Source organism: Mytilus californianus, unplaced genomic scaffold (assembly GCF_021869535.1).
Source record: "Mytilus californianus isolate M0D057914Y unplaced genomic scaffold, xbMytCali1.0.p SCAF_7, whole genome shotgun sequence".
In the NCBI taxonomy this organism is placed as follows: domain Eukaryota; kingdom Metazoa; phylum Mollusca; class Bivalvia; order Mytilida; family Mytilidae; genus Mytilus; species Mytilus californianus.
This window is the reverse complement of record NW_026262723.1, coordinates 77,769,455-77,794,125: the sequence shown is the minus strand read 5'-3', so window position 1 is coordinate 77,794,125 and position 24,671 is coordinate 77,769,455. Positions and strand designations below refer to the sequence as shown.

The 24,671-nt window shown below is 33.1% G+C and overlaps 1 protein-coding gene across 1 annotated transcript in view; it reads right to left on the bottom strand.

The window, feature by feature from the left end:
- Nucleotides 1–21,689, bottom strand: part of LOC127709054 (ribosomal L1 domain-containing protein 1-like) — a 34,544-nt gene extending 12,855 nt beyond the window's left edge. Inside the window, exons 1-4 of the mRNA XM_052214386.1 lie at nucleotides 21,570–21,689; nucleotides 15,870–16,000; nucleotides 13,676–13,820; nucleotides 9,732–9,880 (exon numbers count right to left, since the gene is read on the bottom strand). Of these exons, the coding sequence (XP_052070346.1) occupies nucleotides 9,732–9,880; nucleotides 13,676–13,820; nucleotides 15,870–16,000; nucleotides 21,570–21,596 (452 nt within the window). The 5' untranslated portion in view covers nucleotides 21,597–21,689. The remainder of the gene's footprint in view (nucleotides 1–9,731; nucleotides 9,881–13,675; nucleotides 13,821–15,869; nucleotides 16,001–21,569) is intronic.
- Nucleotides 21,690–24,671: the final 2,982 nt, after the last annotated feature.

The following is a 24,671-nucleotide window of genomic DNA, read 5'->3' as shown; positions in this document are numbered from 1 at the left end:
CAAATTAGCGTTAGGCAAACTATAAGCAATGTGTCAGTATTTCAATTAGTTATAAGTCCTAATGAGTAACATTGGCCGATCTGAGCTGTGATACTTCTTATTTAGTTTGATTTTTAGATGATATGTTATAATACTTAAAGTGTTTTTGACATTTGAAATAATAATAATTCGAACTTAACTATTCATTTTCTTACTAGCGTCAACAACTGGTAAATGCCAAATTTGTTGGTAATTCGTATACTAGTAAAATTAGAAGATACGGGGATGTCGTGTGACTCGTGTCTGTGGATTGGATATTAGGAAGTGATAATGAAATGATATCCTCCTGGGCCTATACCATGTTTAATACACGTGATTTGCGTTATCGTTATCCGAGACAGTCCATACAAAAAGGTACAAAAAGTCTCGTTGAACTTTACAGATTACGATATTTAAGTTCGATAAAATATTTTCAAATAAACAGCTGGGCCATGAGTGCATGATACGAACGTTGTCTTGTGTGTGAATTGTTATTCAATAATCATAAATAGTTTCTGACATACGGCCTGACATGCGAAAACCCCCAATTTTACAAAAAACTCAATATCTCTAAAATAAAATTTTGAATCAAAACCAAAAAGTATACAGATCTTTAGATTAATATAACTAAGAAGTGTGTAAAATTTTAATCAATAATCATAAATCGTTTTTGAGATACGGCGCGACATGTGAAAACCCCCCTTTTAAAAAAAAAAATATCAATATCTCAAAAATAAACTTTTGAATCAAAACCAAAAAGTATACAGATCTTTAGATTAATATAACTAAGAAGTGTGTAAAATTTTAATCAATAATCATAAATCGTTTTTGAGATACGGTGCGACATGTGAAAAACCCCTCTCCCTTTTATAACAAAATACTCAATATCTCTAAAATAAATTTTTAAATCATCACCAAAAAGTATACAGATCTTAAGATTAATATAACTAAGAAGTGTGTAAAGTTTTAAGCAATAATCATAAATTGTTTTTGAGATACGGCGCAACATGTGAAAAAAAAACACACACCTGTTTTAGTTACTAAGTCCCGTAACTCAAAAAGTTTTAATCTTATTTTCACCAAAAAGTATACAGATCGTTTGACCATCATAAGAAACAACTATGTTAAGTTTCATAAAATTTGGATAAGTCGTTCTGATGTTACGGTGCGACATGTTTACGCCGGACAGACAGACGGACGGACGGACGGACACCGCACATTTGTATACCATAATACGTCCCGTCAAACATTGACGGGCGTATAAAAACTATTTCTATCAATGTCAACATTCATAAAATTGTGAATTTATGTAGTAATCGTAGATCAGCGGAATATAACGACTGAATTATTCGGGTTACACCACCTCTATATTCTGTTATCTAGTTTTTTTTTGCCTCGCTTCTTATTAACTTAGTTTCCCCATAATTCTCAAATCTGTAAACCCCATTCATATACTTATAAATGGTGGTCCCATTTATAGCCTCATACATGTAAATGAAAATTGAAACAACTTGAAACAAAAAACACACAAATATTAGTGTATGCATGGGCTTTTAGAGAAATATTAGTCCCCGAATCTGTTAAAATGTAGATCTTAATTTAATAAGAATATAATAGCAGTTTATCTATGATTTTACATTTATTCTTAATAAAATGTCAATTCATTCTTTTCTGGATTTAAGGGGGGGGGGGAGGGGGGGGGTGAAGAGAAGGATGGGCGGATTTTTTTTTTTTTTTTGACAAATTGTTTATTTCCTTTGAATATAAGGGACGATATAATACTTCATTTCGTTACAAAAATCTTGTTTCATTGTATTAAAAATAAATAGATTAATTTGTTGATGAATAATTTCACAAAAAAAAACAATTCGAAATAAAATACGAATATGTTTAACCTCGCCGCATTTTTGCGCCTGTCACAATTCAGGAGCCTCTGGCCTTTGTTAGTCTTGTATAATTTTAATTTTAGTTTCTTTTATATATTTCGGAGTTGAGTATGACGTCCATTATCCCCATATTCATTCCCAATTTCATTTACAAGAAAATTAAATGTGAGTACTCTATTTTGGTATGAAGACATGTTCCATATATTAATACAGCATCAACATTCTTAAAACTAATGTTTAGGCACTTGCTGATTTTCTTTGATTTTGCCGAAAATCGGTGACCCGTGAGACACGTGTCAAAGAACATATTTGATAACACTATTATCTTGAAAAATGAAAAAATAATTATTTTGCATGAGAAAATAACCCATTAGATATGTTTGCCATAAAAATACATTGGGACTTATTATTGTTTTTTTTTTTAATTCAACATCTATAGTTGAAAATCTTAGGTGTACATCGGTTAATTGAATGATAGAATATAGAAATTGTTTTAGTTTTTTTTTTAATAAAAAAAATGTTCCCTCTTTCGAGATTGGTCATTACATAAGTGTGTGCTAAAGTTTGGAGACCGAGGACTAACAGACTACGAACAGCAAAAAGTGGATACAACATTTGATATGCATGAAAGAACGTTGGACACACAATACTGATTTCACTGAAAAATTTCAACTAGCACATGATACCCTATGAATTTATTTACATACTTGAACTCTTCTAAGGAATATAATTCTGGACAAAAACGAATTCAGTATATGTTAAATGGACAAACAAACAACAGCACTCATTGATGGAAACACTTGCGGCTTAATTCATTTTTAAAGCACAATTTGAATGATTGATTAATGGTTTTTTAACGTCCAGTGGCAAATATTTCATACATGTTCAAGGCGAGAAGTTTCAGAAATAGATTATGAATTATAAGGTATACCAAAATGTTAAAATGTTATCATCGTTTAGCAAAAGAAAATTTTCTTAGCTATTAGAATTGGTACGTCAATATTTTTCTTACAAACTTATATCTTTTGCTTTAAAATTAACACATATAAGGTTCTGATCTTATTAAAACAATGTCACTTAAGTCTCGAGAATTATTCGTGTATTTGGGCTTTTGAACTCCGCTGCATTTGTTTGCATCTGCCCTAACCTGCTGTTTAGTGGTTGTTGTTTGATTATGTATTTCAAAAGTCGAATATATAGACGGTTAGTTTTTCCGTCTGAATGGTTCTACACTGGTCATTTTGGGGCACCTTATAGCTTGCTGTTCGGTGTTAGCCAAGACTTTGTGTTGAAGGCAGATGAGTAAAATTGTATAGTTTTACACGTACGAATTTAGTAATGACTAGCAGAGCACTATCAGACTCAAGACAAACAGTGTTCATGTATATTTGGTATCCGGTATACGAGTACGGGGCGCATTTAAAACTGTTTAAGCTAAACGAAATTTTAATTTTCCAGGCGAATTAGACCAAAAAAAAAGATATGTTTTAATGTGAATTTTTAAAAGTTCGGGACGGAATTGGTTCAATTAAATTTGCTAAACGTACCGTGGCAAATATTATTGCATATTCTCGACGAAATTACATTTTTGATCAGACGATACCTTCATATAGATTAATGTTTGCGTACAATATCAATTGGCATTCATCAAACATGCTCATTTTGGTCCCTTTATTGGCTATTAAATAACTACCAGCTTTCTCGTTTTATTTCAAGCAAAATAATTTTTTTTTTATCACAGTCACTTTTTTTTTATCTCAAGAGCTGCTGCGTGTTTACAAATAAAAAAAAGAACTAATTATACTGTTCGCTGCATTTTAAAAATCTGGCATCATTAACCATAAAAAACTTAGTTTACAAATGTATTTGTCATTATTTAATTTTAATGTGAATATTTTTAAGAGGTTCATTTTTACTTTTCTGACTAAAATCGATAACGCTCGGAACGGTTAAACGATAAATACACGCGGATGCTGTACCGCTTGAGTGATTTACCTTACAAAAAGGCGGACACTTTAAAGTTTAAAAGGACTTAACATCAGTTTGATTCCGTTTAACGGGGGCGTGGCTAATTAGTTTGACGCAGTTTAACCACATCTCAAATTAACTTGAATGACCGCAAGGGAATCTATTTGACTGGTATTAAAATGATTTGATATGGATTGAAATGCATTAAAAATAATTTTTAATTTTTGTCAATCTTTATTCAATTTTCATTAATCTTTTTTAAATGCCGTTAATGCGTTTTTGTCCGTTCAAGCTAAATTCGAGTTACTAGTGTAAATATATCGAATATCAGTGATAATTTACTTTTTAAAATTGATTAAAACTGTTCGTGGAAAATAACTGTAAGTTGTTAATTACCGTGTCATAGTTTGGTTTACTGGTGATTAAAAATCAATAGGATTAAGTACGGGGATATTGCCCGTAGGTAATATTGTATATGACAGGAACATTTATTTTCACACCTTTTACTTATTTGACTGTTTATTATATCGTGATTAGGGAAAAGAGCTTTCAATCATAGAGTTTTGAATGCCTTATAAAATTCCGACAAGAATTTATAAATTGTAAAACAAACAAATAATAAGTTGTCTCTGTCCTTTATTGTAATAGAAGTTTTCAATGAACACTTTAACCTAGAATGACCAAGCGAGGATTTTGACAATTCAAAATTTGTTCAATGAATTCCTTCTTTTTTGTTTGTTTTATTATTGATCAAACCAAGGAGGTTATATGATCTCCTAAATCAAAAAGAAATCCACGAATTACGTATCTAAATTATTTTTTTTTTGTAATCAGCGATCCACGAATTTACGTATACCACGAAACGTCTTTTGTTCTCTATCCACAAAAATTGATACCCACGAAAATAAATGAATCCACAGTAGACTGCAAAAGATCATTTTGTATTTGGAATGATTAAACTAATGTATATATTGCCAGATTTTAGAGCATTTCATGCTGTTTCATGGTCATGTCAGATGGAAGTCAGTTTGATAAGATAAATAAACATTCTTTTTATCACTTGTAAAAGCATAGAAAAATTTTGACAGCTCATCCAATTTCTCTATGTTATATTTTCTAACTCTTCCGACCAATTTCTTACGTGCTTAAAATACTTGAAAAAGCCTAACAATTTTAGCAAAAGTTATTTTTGTTGACTCAATTTCTTTTTACTAACCTTCAAACTTAATTTGGTCACTGAAGGTAAAGAAAGCAACAATCAAACAATCAAACTTAACCTGTTTTCCCCAAATTCTGTATGTAGTCGTGATAGTATCAGCCATTCTTTTACAGCCCATATGGCCCTCAATACATATTTAAAATGCCCCAGCTCAACTGAATTGACAGCAGGTAGTTCAGTCTTGCAATCCATGGTACATAAACCCTTTCCAGAGGACTTGTCATGAAAAAAGGAAAACCTTAATGCACTTTATGTCAGAGGATAAAAATTTGAAAACTGTGAAAAAGTAGCCAAAATCATGTTCGGTGGTTACTACATTAATGGTCTAGGCAGTAGGTATTTACTATAATCCCAGGCATCATTGGTCTAGGCAGTAGGTATTTACTATAATCCCAGGCATTATTGGTCTAGGCAGTAGGTAATTACTATAATCCAAGGCATTATTGGTCTAGGCAGTAGGTATTTACTATAATCCCAAATACATCCATAGTTCGGAAACACAAGGATGTATAATACGGCCAGAAACACAAGGATGTATAATACGGCCAGAAACACAAGGATGTATAATACGGCCAGAAACACAAGGATGTATAATACGGCCAGAAACACAAGGATGTATAATACAGTCAGAAACTCAAGGATGTATAATACGGCCAGAAACACAAGGATGTATAATACGGCCAGAAACTCAAGGATGTATAATACGGCCAGAAACTCAAGGATGTATAATACGGCCAGAAACACAAGGATGTATAATACGGCCAGAAACACAAGGATGTATAAAAGAGGGGCGAAAGATACCAGAGGGACAGTCAAACTCATAGATCGAAAATAAACTGACAACGCCATGGCTAAAAAATAAAAAGACAAACAGACAAATAATAGTACACAAGACACAACATAGAAAACTAAAGACTAAGCAACACGAACCCCACCAAAAACTGGGGGTGATCTCAGGTGCTCTGGAAGCGTAAGCAGATCCTGCTCCACATGTGGCATCCGTTGTGTTGCTCATGTTATTACAAATCCGGTAAATAGTCTAATTCGGTAGGTCACATTCGTGGTGAAAGAGGAAGTGGATTGTAATTACGACATAAAGAACATATCCGATATCATCTGTGAAACGGTTATTCCATAACGGTCAACCAACTCGTGATGGTGTCCGTAAAATTTACGAAGAGATGGTTTCAACTTTACCATTTGGAACTCTTGGTTTAATAGCTTCCAGAATACGACCAGAAAAATTATGGTCTGTAAAAACTAGGTCCCTATTTTGTCAGCAATATGTAAGAACAGACATGATTTGGTCTCTTATGGATATTGTCTTATTAGCATTTATACCACATTTTCAAATTTTTATACTGGTTTGCCATCAATGTTTCTCAGCCAAGACAATGAAGTCTAATTTACTTCCAGTCATCATGGATGGGTTGATATCACTACAAGGTAATAATTGAATGACAAAGAAACACAGTTCTGCCAATTTCACCTGGTACTGTCATATAAAATTAATAATAAAATGCTCCGCAGGGCGCAGCTTGATACGACCGCAGAGGTCGAACCCTGAACAGTTGGGGCAAGTATGGACACAACATTCAAGCTTGATACAGCTCTGAATTTGGATTGTGATTAAATATTTGACACAGCATAGGTTTCTGACACAGAATGAATGTGGTCTAAGAACTTAAAAATTTTAAATTGGACATTCACCTATTATGGTCCAATATCCAAAATCTAAATACATGGTTAGATTCAGCATATCAAAGAACCCCAAGAATTCAATTTTTGATGAAATCAAACAAAGTTTAATTTTGGACCCCGATTTGGACCAACTTGAAAACTGGGCCCATAATCAAAAATCTAAATACATGTTTAGATTCAGCATATCAAAGAACCCTAAAAATTCAATTTTTGTTAAAATCAAACTAAGTTTAATTTTGGACCCTTTGGACCTTAATGTAGACCAATTTGAAAACGGAACCAAAAATTAAGAATCTAAATACACGGTTAGATTCGGCATATCAAAGAACCCCAATAATTCAATTTTTGATGAAATCAAACAAAGTTAAATTTTGGACCCTTTTGACCTCAATGTGGACAAAGTTGATAACGGGGCCCAAAAATCAAAAATCAAAATACATGGTTAGATTCAGCATATCAAAGAACCCCATATATTCAATTTTTGTTGAAATCAAACAAAGTTTAATTTTGGACCCTTTGGACCTCAATGTGGACCAATTTAAAAACGGGGCCCAAAATCCAAAAATTAATACACGGTTAGATTCAGCATATTAAAGAACCCCAAGAATTCAAGAATAAAACCCCATTGAAATTGATCAAGAAATAAGCAATTTATACGAAGTATCTTCTTTTGCACAATACTGTGCAATTGAATATTTCTTGCTATTGCGCAATACTGTACAATTGACAATTTCTTGCAATTGCGCAATATTTTGCTATTGGATATTTCTTGCTATTGCGCAATACTGTGCAATTGAAGATTTCTTGCTATTGCGCAATACTGTGCAATTGAAGATTTCTTGCTATTGTGCAATACTGTGCAATTGAAAATTTCTTGCTATTGCACAATACTTATTAGATAATAATTTACACATCCTGTTTGGTGTGTATCTCCTACCATATCATTATTATTTGCTTTTAAATATTAATCAGAAATAACCAACTTAAAATGGAAAATTTTAAAAGAAAAAAAAAAGGAAAAAAAGAAAAAAAAAGAAAAAAAAAAAATCCCCCCCAAATTTTTTGAACCCCCTTATGATTCATCACCCCCAAACTCAATCCCAGCCTTCCCTTTGTGGTATGGTACCTTGCAGTACAATTTCAGAGAGATCCATACACTTGAACACAAGTTATTGTCTGGAAACTAGAAAAATGCTTATTTTTGGCCCCTTTTTGGCCCCCAATTCCTAAACGTTTCGGGGAATTACCCCCAAACTCAATTCCAGCTTTCCCTTTGTGATATGGAACCTTGTAGTACAATTTCAGAAATATCCAAACACTTACACACAAGTTATTGTCATGAAACTAGAAAAATGCTTGTTTTTTGCCCCTTTTTTGGCCCCTAATTCCTAAAGTTTTGAGGCAATTACCCCCAAAATCAATTACAGCCTTTCCTTTGTGATATGGAACCTTGTGGTACAATGTCAGAGAGATCCATACACTTACACACAAGTTATTGTCTGGAAGTTACAAAAATGCTTATTTTTGGCCCCTTTTTGGCCCCTAATTCCTTAACCGTTGGTACCATAACCCCCAAAATCAATCCCAACCTTCCTTTCGTGGTATTGAACCTTATGGTAAAATTTCATGGAGATCCATTCACTTAAACTAAAGTTAGAGTGCGAAAACCATTGTGTCTTCGGACGACGCCGGACGACGCCAGACGACAACGACGACGCCAACGTCATACCAATATACGACCAAAAATTTTTTAATTTTTGCGGTCGTATAAAAATAGACTGAAAAAGACAATTTTTTCAGCAGGGCGGGGTTTGAAGAAGTTGCCAAATTGCTTCTAAAATTTCTGAATTAAAAAAAAATTATATATGCTACTTTTATACTTTCAGAGATACAATCAATTAAAGTTTTGTGAAATAAATCTATAAAAGTATTGAATGTTATAAAAAGTGCCATGAAAACTATCCATGCGCGGTGATGGGGAGGAACTTCTTTCATCTGTGGGCGGGTCTTGAAGTACTTCTCTCGGTTGCCTAATATGGTCATCCGCTGCGACGGTTGCACCTTCTCGAATTTCGTCAGTGCATAGGCGCTCCTTGTTGTCTAGATACAGTTGTTTAAGTACTGTTTTAGACCAGCTTTTTGGAATGTTAATTCCTAACTTCCGTAATTCGTCCCGAAATCTTGCACCTGTCCAATTTTCTGGATTTTCCATATCCCATTGCGAGCTTTGTGTTGCATTTTCTTCGTTGTTATATGGATGTTGTCTGTTTCTTGAACGACGGTTACGTCTGGTTGAAGAAGCCATGTTATTTACTGAAGTTTTTATAGCCGTAAAATTACGAAACTGTTTAATAAAACTGATTCAAGTTCTCAAATTTCGGGAAATAATAGTCCAATATTGAGTGTCAAAAAGTGATTGGAAAGACGAATTTAAACTGCAATGAATATCACTAATTTACGATGAGGTTTTAAAGAATTGTCTACAGTTCTTCTGAATAATCGTAATCACACTTAGGAAATAAAGTCGTGTAAAATACCTTGTGTCTCCAAGGCAGGAGAATGAAAATAAAGTTATATAAATCCGATTTCCAGTCCAGACAATCTTCCACAATAAAGTCTCAAGTTTAACAGCAGAAAATCAGTGTAATTAGTAAAACTGTAAAATGAAATTGAAAACTTATTCCTATTGAGTAAACGTCCTTTGTATTCAACAGCAAAATCAAAAGTGAGAAGCTGGCAGCCTGCAATTGTAATCTGAGAACCTAATCCTTGATATCAGACAGACCAAATTAGGCATGACCTTTGACCTTATAATGGAATCGACTGCCCTATCTCATGGAAGAAACCATCCTGTCTGAATAAACAACACTTATACTCTGCATAAGTTACAAATAAATGTCAAAGTTTGATAAGGAACATGAGAAACATATATATGTTACCTTTTTCTCCCATAAAAACTTTTGCCTAGTAATGATGGTAGTAATCTGACAATTCTGCTGTCTGCTAGGTACAAATCAAAATTCTGTGAAAGATTTCTTTTGGCTTCATATGGTTTATATTCTAGTTTCAAAGACTTCAATGGAATAATCTGTAATGTAGAGATAACATAAAGAATCATCAACTGATCTAGCCAGCAGACTTCGCATAGTGCTTGTTTAAATATGACAAGAATTCGACTTCAAAGATATATGTATATATAAATGGAGGAAACAAATATTGATTTTTTTTTATTCTTTTATCTTGCTCAGATTTAATTACTAAACAAACATGACAATTCAAATAAGTCTATGTTGAATTTGTCTCTTGAATATAATCATAAATACTGTATTGTATGTACTATCTTTAAAGTCTGTTCTATAAATCTTCAAAATAGTTACAAAATAAAAATTCAAATTTTATAAGTGATAGCTAATTTCATATCTCATCTGTGTCTACTGTGTGTTATACACAAAAAATGACTATCTTTCCAGATTTCTTTGTCATTTACCAGGGTATTAAAAAAGTTTCCCATTAGGTCTAAATGCATTGAGAAATAAAATGCTCCGCTGGGGCGCAGCTTGATACGACCGCAGAGGTCGAACCCTGAACAGTTGGGGCAAGTATGGACACAACATTCAAGCTTGATACAGCACTGAATTTGGATTGTAATTAAATATTTGACACAGCATAGGTTTCTGACACAGAATAAATGTGGTCTAAGAACTTAAATTTTTTTAATTTATCTATTCAAACCATATCATTATTATTTGCTTTTATATATAAATCAGTAATAACCAATTTAAAATGGAAAATTTTAAAGAAAAAAAGGGAAAAAAAATCCCCCCCCCCAAATTTTTTGAACCCCCTTATGATTCATCACCCCCAAACTCAATCCCAGCCTTCCCTTTGTGGTATGGTACCTTGCAGTACACATACATGTGATGGACTGTGAAACTAAGATCAGGAGTTTTGGAGATTAGGACTCAGATCAGGATGTTTTTAATCGACATAAATTCTGTCGTAAATGTAACCGTGTTCTGTAGAAATTGTCTGTTAAAGTGTGTTTTCTTCAACTTTCCATCCGAATGTATTATGTTTATAGTACCTTTGTACTTATAAATTTTCTCTATCTTTTTAAACTTTCAACTTGTTCAATCTAACATTCTTCTTTTTCAGTATGTTCTTTAAATTTTTTAGGTCATATCTTTCTTCCCATTATTCATTGCAATCAGAACATTTGCTTATCTATCTGCAAGTAGATCTTTTATTTTTATCTTTATGCAAGTAGATTTATAATGCATGATAAGTAACACATTCAAACTGTAAACATGGGTCATAGTTATTATATAAATTTCAATTTAAGCCTTTAAAGGAAGTATAGAATCCTCAAATAATTTTCAAATTATTATTTTTTTATTTGTCCTAAAACATTTAAAATCATTTAATTTCCATCCTTTTATGATTATTTGTTCAATTTATATTTTATTTATATTCTTTTAAAAATTTACATTATTTAAAGGAAAATAACTTAAAACAGGATAAATCAAGGGAAGTAACCTAACATTCATTTTAAATAAACAAAGTTTTATTACACAACGGCAGTTAGCCTGAGGTAAAAATCGTTTATTACCAGTATGTTTGACACCCAAGGTGACAAGTGAGGCCATATAATTATGCATTTTAATTGATTTGCAGGTAAAATATAACTTCAGTAATGTCAGTTACACCAGATATGTTGGGCTGAAATTTTTCATTCATGAAATATTTCATACACAGGATTTTTTTGTCTTCAACTGGAGGTCGGGAGGAGACCCCTGAAAACGGGATTATTGTACTCCCGTCGGGAGGTTCACATGTATGAACTGTACAATTTCAGAGAGATCCATACACTTGAACACAAGTTATTGTCTGGAAACAAGAAAAATGCTTGTTTTTTGGCCCCAAATTCCTAAACATTTAGGGCAATTACCCCCAAACTCAAACCCAGCTTTCCCTTTGTGATATGGAACCTTGCAGTACAATTTCATAAAGATCCATACACTTACACACAAGTTATTGTCCTGAAACTAGAAAAATGCTTGTTTTTTTGCCCCTTTATGGCCCCTTATTCCTCAAATTTCTAGGGAATTATCCCCAAAATCAATCCCAGCCTTCCCTTTGTGGTTTGGTACCTTGCATTAAAATTTCAGAGAGATCCATACACTTGAACACAAGTTATTGTCTGGAAACTAGAAAAATGCTTATTTTTTGCCCCTTTTTGGCCTCTTATTCCTAAACGTTGTGGGCAATTACCCCCAAAATCACTTCCAGTTTTCCCTTTGTGATATGGAACCTTGTTGTACAATTTCATAAAGATCCATACACTTACACACAAGTTACTGGAATGAAACTAGAAAAATGCTTGTTTTTTGCCCCTTTTGGCCCCTAATTCCTAAAATTTAGAGGCAATTACCCCAAAATCAATCCCAGCATTCCCTTTGTGATATGGAACCTTATGGTACAATGTCAGAGAGATCCATACACTTACACAAAAGTTATTGTCATGAAACTAGAAAAATGCTTGTTTTTTTCCCCTTTTTGGCCCCTAATTCCTAAAATTTGGAGGCAATTACCCCCAAAATCAATCCCAGCATTCCCTTTGTGATATGGAACATTGTGGTACAATGTCAGAGAGATCCATACACTAACACACAAGTTATGTCTGGAAGTTACAAAAATGCTTATTTTTGGCCCCTTTTTGGCCCCTAATTCCTTAACTGTTGGTACCATAACCCCCAAAATCAATCCCCACCTTCCTTTTGTGGTATTGAACCTTATGGTAAAATTTCATAGAGATCCATTCACTTAAACTAAAGTTAGAGTGCGAAAACCAATGTGTATTCGGACGACGACGCCGGACGACGACGACGACGACGCCAACGTCATACCAATATACGACCACAAAATTTTTTTGCGGTCGTATAAAAAACAACATAATTCAAAAGTCAGATATTCATAAATCTCAAAAGACAATAATATCAAATGCCTTCTAGTTCAACATATATACTAGTGTTAATTAGATAATATCAAATGCTATTTACATGTACATTGTAGTTTAATGTATACATAAAATTGAGAATGGAAATGGGGATGTGTCAAAGAGACAACAACCCAACCAAAGAGCAGAAAACAGCCGAATGTCACCAATGGGTCTTCAACACAGCGAGAAAATCCCGCATCCAGAGGCGGGCTTCAGCTGGCCCCTAAACAAAAATGTGTACTAGTTCAATAAAAATGGACAATACACTAAACTCCAAAACATATAAATGAACTAAAATTAAAAAAACATACAAGAATAACAAAGGCCAGAGGCTCCTGACTTGGGACAGGTGCAAAAATGAGGCGGGGTTAAACATGTTTTGTGAGATCTCAACCCTCCCCCTATACCTCTAGCCAATGTAGAATAAACAAACACACAGCAAAACGCACAGTAAAACTCAGTTTAAAAGAAGTCCAAGTCCGATGTCAGAATAGGTAAAAAAAAAAGAAACTAAGCAAAATGACAATGATACATAAATTAACAAAGGACTACTAGCAGTTACTGATATGCCAGCTCCAGACCTCAATCAAACTGATTGAAAGATTATGTCTTCATCATATGAAAATCAAGCACAATCCCTCCCGTTAGGGGTTTAGTATCATACCACCATAAAATATATGAGAAGAACATAACCTGTATCATGCCAACAACTGGTTTTAGAATAAATGTGTTTATTTCTGATGCAAAGCTTAAGACCCTAAGAGTAAATCAATATTAATACCAAAATATGCCATCTTTAATGACCTGACAACAGTATCATAACTATATCCCTTCTGAATATGTATGTATTATGATGTAAAATCATAAGAAAAAGTTGAAAGTTACCTCTGAAATACATGTGACCCCTTTACTCTTGAGTAAATCTTTGAAATGATCTGATGTTAATTCATGCTCTCTACTTTTTTTATCTACATCTTTAACAAATAAACAGACTTCTGTGTTCTTTTTATGTAATCCATGTGGTAGTTTTCTGAAAAACATTTAATCATCATATACATCTACATTCAAAATAACTACCTTACTTTTATTTACTAGAATAATTATAATCTAAATTAAAACTTGTCCCACAAATTCTAGTAAAAGCACTAAAAATATCAGGTTTACTAGCTGATTTGAAACAATATTTTCAGCTTTATAAGTTGTGGCAAATATATTTTCTTGGATTGAAACAGGATAGAAATGCTTCACATGTAAACGTATATTTGTTCCGCCTAACAGAAGTTCCACTGGAGACTTTGTTATAAACTATGCCATAATATCTGTTCCTGTTCCTGTTGGAACAGATCTTCTATAACCTTTATTCCATAAGTTACAAATATTTGTTCCAGTGGAAATAATATTACAGAATATTTTTTCCACTTGGAACTTATATCATGATGGAACTTCTATTTCATGACAACATTCTACCTGTTTCTATACTCTAAAGCCTTAGACAAAATTTGTGAAATACATTTCATATTTCAAAAAATGTATATTTATTCTATTTTTATAAATGTAATAAGTATAATGTTTGTATTATCTACAATGAACTGGATGTAGATACAGATAATTTTATTAACCAATCAAGGTGCCCTTTGAAGGGCAGATTAGTGACAATGACATTCATGACATTACAGAATTTCTGAAATAACTGAAGAACGGTCAAAGTGACGCTACCCAAATTTGAACTTGATCTGAGTTTTGTGGTAATAAGCATTGTGTGTTAGTCTCATAACATTTGGTTGAGGCTAACTTAAGTAGAGAACAGAAACTAAAAATTCAGCAATATTTCTATTTGTAAACATGCATAACTCTAGAACGGTTGTGTATAAGTTTTATAACATTTGGTTGAGACAAACTAAAGTTAGAGAACAGAAACGAAAAATTCAGCAATTTTTATGTTTAGAACGAGACATAACTCAAGAATGGTAAAAGTGTCGCCACCAAATTTCGTACTTAATCTGTATTATGTAATAATAAGCATTGTGTATAAGTTTCATAACATTTGGTTGAGGTAAACTAAAGTTAGAAAACGGAAACAAAAAATTTGTACAGTACTTGATCTTAGTTTTTTGGTAATGAATATTGTGTATAGGTTTCATGTTTGGTTGGGGCAAACTTAAGTTACAGAATGGAAACTAAAAATTTTGCAATCCTTCGATTTATAAAGGGGCATTACTCAATAATGGTTAAAGTGACACTACCCAAATTCAACTTGATCTATTATTATTTGTGTTTTATCAGTGGAAGTCAAAATTAAACATTGCATTGTATAAAGCATTGATTTTAGTTGATTCAACTATAATCATGGACAAAGGAAGATAACTCCAATTTTAAAAATAACTTGATATTTAGAAGAAAATAAAAATTTTGCAATTTTTCCATTTTATAAAGGGGCATAACTCTAAAACGGTTAGAGTGACGCCACCAAAATTCAAACTTGATCTGTGTTTTGTGGTAATAAGCATTATATATAAGTTTCATAACATTTGGTTGAGGCAAACTTAAGTTAGAGAACGGAAACTAAAAATTTTGCAATTTTTCCATTTATAAAGGGGCATAACTCTAGAACGTTTAAAGTGACGCCACAAAAATTCAAACTTGATCTGTGTTTTGTGGTAATAAGCATTGTGTATAAGTTTCATAACATTTGGTTGAGGCAAACTTAGTTAGAGAGCGGAAACTAAACATTTTGCAATTTTTCCATTTATAAAGGGGCATAACTCTAGAATGGTTAAAGTGACGCCACCAAAATTCAAACTTGATCTGTGTTTTGTGGTAATAAGCATTGTGTATAAGTTTCATAACATTTGGTTAAGGCAAACTCAAGTTAGAGAACGGAAACCAATTGTGGGACGTACGTATGTACGTACGGACGGACAAGGGTAAAACTTAATGCCCCCACTGCTACGGCGGGGGCATAAAAATGTGAAATCAAATAGGAACCTTACACATATTATAATGCATGTAATGATGTTATTATAAATGCCAATTCTATAAAACAGCATTTATTTAAATAAATAAATTATAATTTTCTTACATTTTAATGGTTTTGTTTGTAAGTTTAGGAATTTTCTTTACTGTAAACTGAAGATTTATGTCTGCTACTTCATCTAACAATTCATCTGAGGTCTTAGTCAATTTCTTTAATGCTTCCGTAATCTGTTTGACCTGTAAAATTATACATAAAAAAGCTAAACCCAGAGATATCTCGCCTGTGTAACCTAATCACACACTTAAACAACTGTTCAAGCTGCTGTTTTCAGCTATAATTCTCAATTTCTGCCAAGAAATCTTAAATTGCACATACCTGCACACAGCTGTAAATATCTTTTATGGATTCGCTAAGACATTTGGAAAGTTAATCTTTTTTTTCTAAATGTCTGTGTATGATAGCTTTGCAAGTGTACATTTTTTCATTGTTATAATTTTATCAATAGAAAATTTTTAATACAATATCATTTTATAATTTGTTAAATGAGCAGAATCATCTAGTCGTACTTTTTTTCAAATAATTTTTTTTTTTTTTATTTAATATTTTGACAAGATTAAGAGGACACATTTGACATGCAATGGTTGGAAAAGTTAACTCAATGTTCTCATAGATTTTCACTACAAATTGTCACCCTGTTTATCTTGGCTGAATTCTTAGTTCTCATTTCATTTTGTCCAGACCTACTTAAACTTTGTGGCTCATCTGGCCAAAAGATAAGCTATTGCAATCACTGGGTGTCAGTTTTCCATTATTCTATCCATTGAACTTTTTAAGTTTCTTCTAATTGTAACCAAACTTGACAGGAGTAATGTACAATGTATATATGGCCCTTCATCAGAATTTTTCTTATTCTGATCTTATAGATGAAAATCAGGACATTTCCTACCGGGTGTAATTATATAAATGTAATGTGTGTATTGAGTTTTATCTTAATTTAACAGTTAATGACAATATATACATGTATACATTGATTCACAAGTTTTGTCTCTGCAAAATTATAACTCTTAGATCTGTCTATATATTGAAGCCAAAACAAAGTTTTTGTGTTTTTCTTTAAACATTAGAGGAAGGATTTAAATAATTTTTTTTATTTTTTAAGTTCTGCAAACTTGATATACTGTTTGTCATGTTTGTACTACTAAATGTTCAAAAAAACAATATTGTAAAAATCATAAACTGTTATTAATTATATAATTTTGCGCTAATTGGTGGTTCGCTTCAATATCATCAGACTTACAATGAGAAACATGAAAGAAACAACCTATGATAAAACAAGAATGTGTCCATAGTACATGGATGCCCCACTCGCACTATCATTTTCTATGTTCAGTGGACCAAGAAATTGGGGTCAAAACTCTAATTTGGCATTAAAATTAGAAAGATCATATCATAGGGAACATGTGTACTAAGTTTCAAGTTGATTGGACTTCAATTTCATCAAAAACTACCTTGACCAAAAACTTTAACATGAAGTGAGACAGTCGGACGAACGAACGGACGCACAGACCAAACAACATAATGCCCCTCTACTATCGAAGGTTGGGCATAAAAAAGAAGATTAATAAAGAACTAAGAATCTAAATACACGGTTAAATTCAGCATATCAAGGAACCCCAATATTTCAATTTTTGATGAAATCAAACCATGTCATTATTATTTGCTTTTATATATAAATAAAAAATAACCGACTTAAAATGGAAAATTTTAAAGAAAAAAAAAAGGAAAAAAAAATCCCCCCCCCCATTTTTTGAACCCCCTTATGATTCATCACCCTAAACTCAATCCCAGCCTTCCCTTTGTGGTATGGTACCTTGCAGTACAATTTCAGAGAGATCCATACACTTGAACACAAGTTATTGTCTGGAAACTGTAAAAATGCTTGTTTTTTGGCCCCTTTTTGGCCCCAAATTCCTAAAAGTTGTGGGCAATTAACTCCAAACTCAAACCCAGCTTTCCCTTTGTGATATGGAACCTTGTAGTACAATTTCATAAAGATCCATACACTTACACACAAGTTATTGTCCTGAAACTAGAAAAATGCTTGTTTTTCGCCCCTAATTCCTAAAATTTTCAGGCAATTACCCCCACAATCAATCCCAGCCTTCCCTTTGAGGTATGGTACTTTGCAGTACAATTTCAGAGAGATCCATACACTTGAACACAAGTTATTGTCTGGAAACTAGAAAAATGCTTATTTTTAGCCCCTTTTCGGCCCCTTATTCCTAAAGGTTGTGGGCAATTACCCCCAAACTCAATTCCAGCTTTCCCTTTGTGATATGGAACCTTGTAGTACAATTTCAGAAAGATTCATACACTTACACACAAGTTATTGTCATGAAACTAGAAAAATGCTTGTTTTTTGTGGTCGTATAAAAAGTATTTCCGGACAGGACCCAATTTCATACGGAAATTGCAGGTAACAATACTATCATTTTTTCATTGTTGCCTGCAGTTATTGTTTACTGGCAAAATATATTCAGGCAGCTGGTACCAATCTAAAAAAATGTTGATTTGCCAACAATCTGTGAAATAATTTTAAAAGATTACATGATTAAACTTCCAGATGTATTGACCATTATGACTTTAACTTTTGCCAAAGGGGGTCGATTAAAACTATTCAAAATTGTTAAGTACAGATGCAAATGAGAGAGATGTCCAATTTGTGGTCGTTGAAAAGTTGATATCCTATCAAGAATTTAATGATAAACTTCAATGGTTCCAAGATGCAAATTTTGTGCAGTTATACAGAAGAAAATCTTGTAAAAAACAAGATATCACTGAAGAAGGATATAGCAGAATGGAACAGCTCAGTGTCTGATTATACCGGTATAGACGTGCATATATACATGATATATGGATATATTGTTTGAGACAGGTGTCTGAAGTGGTATCATCTGAAATGTGTTGCCTCAAAATGCTACATGTACCTAATATAAAAATAAGGAGATGTGGTATGATTGCCAATGAGACAACTATCCACCAAAGTTCAAATGAAGTGGATGTAAGCAATTATAGGCAACTGTACAACCTTTAACAATGAGAAAATACTGTATAGTCGGCTATAAATGGCCCAGACATGAAAAATATGAAACAATTCAATTGAGAAAACTAACGGCCTAATATATAAAAAAGACAATTTACCAAAAACAAATATGACAGACATGAACCAATGACAATCACTGAACTACAGAATGTGGCCGGGTTGAACATGTTTGTGAGCGCTCATCCCTTCCCTTAACCTGGGAAAGTGGTATTACAGCACAACATAAGAACAAAAGGTTACTGAATGAGCAGGAAGTGCCATCAAAATAAAAAGCTAAAAGAATTTTAAATATGCATAATTGTGCTTTTATTTGATCATTGCTATGTTCTGAATGAATAATTTTCTATTCATGTAAATTTCTAAAATATCTAAAACAACACATATTGGGAAATGACACTACATGTAAGACAGTACAAAGTATCAAGATGATATACACAAAAAAAGACATTATTTCAAATTTTAAGTAAATTCTGAGGTAACAATAAAACACAAAATTATTGTTACCTGCAATTTCCATATGAAATCTGGGGTTTCAAATCAAATCAGCACCTGGTCAATTCGTCACCTATAGAAAAAGTCAAATCAGCGCCTGGTCAAATCTACATCTAGTCAAATCGGCACATATTTAAAGTCATTTCCTCATTTCAAAATTCAACTGGTACCTAATATTATTTCTACTGTTTTCTTACCTTTTTATTTGAGAATATTTTTTCGGTTTTTTAAATATATATTTTTTTGCAAAACTTACAATTTCAGAGATTCATTTCGTACATCATCAAAACTCAGCATATGTAATTAAGCAGGAAGAATACACAATAAACAATAATCAGATGGCTTTCTGTTTGAAGTTTTCTCAATATTTTATCAATAATGTTTTGATTGGCTAGCACTTTAAATTTAAAAACTTATGATTTTATATCAATTACAAACAATAACCTGTTTGTTGTTTTAACAATTTTCAGGTAGTTTTTGATCTTTTATAATTAAAAAAAAAAGTAAACAAAGAAGCCATTACACATGCTGTTGTTTAATCCACAGATGAGGATAAAACTTATTCATAATTTAATCATTGTAATTTAAATTGTTTTTTTTTCTGCATTTCCTGTCTATATGTATAAAATGAATAACGTTGGCACCAATCTTGTAGCCCATGTTTACTAGTATAAATGTGCAGTTTTCATGAAATAGAGATTGCTTTATAAATTATGATATAAAATCCAATAGGGACAGATATTATGGCCCCATTGTTTTTAACAAAGTTTCCATTGAATCCTCTGTTACACATAACAAATATATGTTGACACCTCAAGTGAAAATATTAAAAAAAAAACATGAAAAACAGTCTTCAATAGTTTACTTGCAAAACATAATGTTAATTGTTAGTGCTGAAATAACTACCTCGGGTGTCGAATTAACTAGGTCCCTCCCGATTTGACTAGGTGCTGAATGTACTATAATTACCAGGTGCTGATTTGACCAGGTGTAACCGTATTGATTTAACCAGGTGCCTATATCTGGTCCCTGTCCAGAATTACATTTCAACAATTGCTCTTGGAAGTAACAACAATTATTTCTTCTTAACTTTTTTCAGGTAATCGCAGTCAGTGTCTCTATTATAACAACAGATCTCAGTTAACGACCTGCACCCCCTCATGGGTGATTTCACAAATACGGGGGTCGATTGTGGAATCAACACATTCACTCATTACGAGTGTTATGCAGAACATGTGGATTTCACATAACTTTATACCTTTATCTTCAGGTCCTTAAATAAGCCAATGGCTTCTACTGACCCCTCATCTTGGAATGTCGTAATACAATTTCTCATCGCATAATATATATATTATATACTTATCAAAAAATAAAACTTATTTAGGTGTGCGCAGCTTAACAATTAACACGAACGTATAAATTTATACGGGTTCCAATTTTCGCCATGTAACGCTTACTTAAAATTATTCAAAGTCTTAGCCGTCACTGTTAAATCTGACAGGTTATTCTACTGATCCACTACTCTAATTGAAAAGTATTTAGTCTATGTGTCGTCTTACACTGTTTCTTATATAGTTTTAAAGAGTGACCTCTAGTTGTATTAGATGGTGCTAAAGTAAATAGGTTCATCCAGTTGATATCATCAATCCCATGTAACACTCTGTAGACCAAAATCATTTCAATTTACGAATATCTTTTTTAAGTTGCGGAGACCAAACACATGTAGCATATTCCAACAGTGGATGAACAATTGACTTATGAAGAGTAAGAAACATATCCTGATCCATGTAGTCAAAGGAATGATGAATTAGAGATAAAACTCTCTGTGCTTTATTAACAATATTACTTATATGTTTTATCGAACTTTAAATTTGACTCGAAAGTTACTCCAAGATTCACTTTACATAAAGCAATAAAATTTTCTGAATCATCTAACATGGTATAACGATATTGTTGTTCATAATAGAGAGGTCCTACCTCATAATATTATAAAATCCTTGTTTAAATCATGACACGATTATACAACAAAACAAAATATCAAATTATGTGGGCCAATGAACCCGTATACGTAGCGAACGCGATGGGAGAACGGACACAGTTTTAATTTAGAATGAAAAGTGCAATAGTTACAGGAAAATAAAGTGTTATATTTAGAAAAGGGAGTTGAAAACAATAAAATTTTAATCATCTTGTAAAATTTCATAAAATACCTCATTTTTCTTCACCCCTAGGCTCATATTTGAGGCAGTCAAAACGTAAAACTATTGCCAGATTACAGTCAACAACAAAAACAACGTGCACTGAGAACCGGAACCTTTCGAAATTTTATCATACAGACGCTTTCATAAATTACCTAAATTAAAGTTTATTCCATTCGGGTACAAGTTTAAAAAAAAAACAACTGTGTTTTGAATGGTATATGAATAAATCAATCACAGTTTTTACTCCTAAAAAGGGTATAAATCATCCCTAGAGGGATGTTTGCTGGACATTTTGAGTCTTTACGGAATATCTATGGACTTTTAGAGTCAACGAGTTTGTTGGATTATAGTTGCTCTGCCCGGGGTATCTGAGACTACCGTGGCTTTAATGCATATATGTAATCAGGAGATGTAAGTATCAGGAGAGTTATGAACAAAAGAGGACAGAATTATTTTATGTCAGTGGCTATTTCGCAAGCTCCGGCAAAATAGCCTACGGTAGGTGCTATTTTAACGGTTCCGGGGAAAATAGCCTCTTGGCACTTTTTTCGGCTCCGTTAAATAAGCGATTTATAGAGTTTTTCTATTTTACAGATCTTAAATCAGATTTTTCTGTATTTTAATTAAGAACAGAAAGACACAATTAAAGAAGCATACACTTTGATACAAAAAAATATATATAACTTCGTTAAAAGAAGTCACTAAAAATATATATCTTTTACAAACATATAATACATGAGGAAATCATGCATATTAAAATTGATATTCTAATTAGAAATTTTAATAAAAATATCCCATAAGTTTTGAAATTAAAGGTAAAATTCAACAACCTCAAAATACTTACAAGTGTTAAAAAACCAGTGCCTTCCTCTTGGTGCAGTTTTTACGGTCTTACACAAGAAAGATGCTGCCACTGCAGACATGAATTGCACATAACACTTGTTGGAAAGGGTTTTGAATATATTGTTTATAATTCTATTTATTCCAGGTTTTTTTTTACAACGAAGTGTAGTCTTCCATTTTTGAACGTCAATGATTTCAGTAGAAATTTATTTCATTTAGTCTGGGGGAAAAAATCCGTGAAATAATACCGGCAAAATAGCAAAACTCTATACAAATCCCTATTTTGACGAAGTCGGCAAAAAAAAACATGCATAAGGAGGCTATTTTGCTGTCTGGGGCGTAGATGGGTCCATTTGAAGAGCACGCCAGGATTTTTTTTTTTACTAGACGCAAATTAATGGTGCGTTCTAAGGGCCTCAAATTGGTTTCAAAAGCGAATTAGTAAGACCAGAGACATATAATACATAATGTATTATATGTCTCTGGTAAGACTGTATTTGCTCATTTTTTATTGAGAAACATCAGAAATTTTCCAAATCTGCCCTCCGTTTTCTAGCTGCAACAAAAACGTTCATGGCCTTGTCTAAATTGACCTCAAAATCACGGTGGATGTGCATTAAACCTAAAGACAACAATCTGTCATTTCTCATTGTGGAACGTATGTACGTTTTCAAACGTTTCAGTACGCTAAACGACCTTTCAGTGGTAGCACTAGCAACGGGCATTGTTAAGAGAATATACAATATTGTATCAATAGACGGATAGAGTGCGGGATTAACGATATGAAGCGTTTGACACAGTATTGTCGGCACTTTATCACTAGGTAGGATTCGACAGCGAGGTCGGCAGCGTTCAACCTATCTTTTGAAGTCTTCCAAAGATAGACCGATATCCATCTGGTATGTCTGGTGTATTGTGACAATTTGGTCGTTTGTAATTTGTGCAACTACACGCGGAAGAAGATATTGTGCATGAAAACGGTTTTCGGATGTCGAGAATCAAGTTCCATGATCATATGATCATAGTCAGAAACGGATAGTATAGAGATACGCGCCAGTAATGATTATATAATATCGTTTTCTAATTTGCAAGGTTTAAATTTCATATTTTTTACTTGGTTGTATTTTTGTTTTATTTTCCGGCGTCAATTATTTTTTTAAACTCCGGCGCGGCGATTTGTACGCCATGGCGTGACAGCGTATAAAGAGCTACGCCACAGGCCGTCTCCTTATTTCATAGTTTGCAAAGATATAGTTTATATTACACTAAAATGAATTTCTGGTTGAGTAATATACGTCAGGGATTTTCTACACTAACTAATCAATAGATATGAGTCCCGTTAGTATAGAAAGTCCCTGTATACGTATAGTATTGAGAAGTTCTACAAATCAGGACATTTGAGACAGTCTATTATAACAGTCTCAGGTTTGTGATACCACTGGGCCATACTATTGTAACCGTCTTCTAGGTCTATGATACCACTGGGACAGACTATTATAACAGTATCGGGTCTGTGACCACTGGGACAGACTATTATGTCTCAGGTTTGCGATAAAACTAGGACAGGCTTTTATGACAGTCTCAAGTTTGTGATTAGACTGGGACAGACTATTTTTACAGTCTCGTTTGTAATACCAATGGGACAGACTATTATAACAGTCTCAGGTCTGTGATAGCACTCGGCCAGATTTTTATAATAGTCTAAGGTTTGTGATAACACTGGGACAGACTTTTATAACAGTCTCGGGTTTGTGATACCCCTGTTGACAGACTAATATAAGTCTCAGATTTGCGATACCACTGGGACAGGCTTTTATAACAGTCTCAGGTTTGTGATACCACTGTTGAAAGACTAATATAAGTCTCAGATTTGCGATACCACTAGGACAGACACAGTCTCAGGTTTGTGAAACCACTGGACCAGACTATACAGACAGTCTCAGGTTTGTGATATCACTGGGATAGACTTTCATGACAGTCTCAGGTTTGTGAAACCACTGGACTAGACTATACAGACAGTCTCAGTTTGTGATATCACTAGGATAGACTTTCATGACAGTCTCAGGTTTCTGATACCACTGGAACAGACTATTATAAGTCTGGGTTTGCGATACCACTGGGACAGGCTTTTATAACAGTCTCAGGTATGTGATACCACTGGGAAAGACTATTATAAGTCTCAGGTTTGTGATACCACTGTGACAGACACAGTCTCAGGTATGTGATACCTAAGAGGCTATTTTGCCGTCTCCTTATTTCATAGTTTGC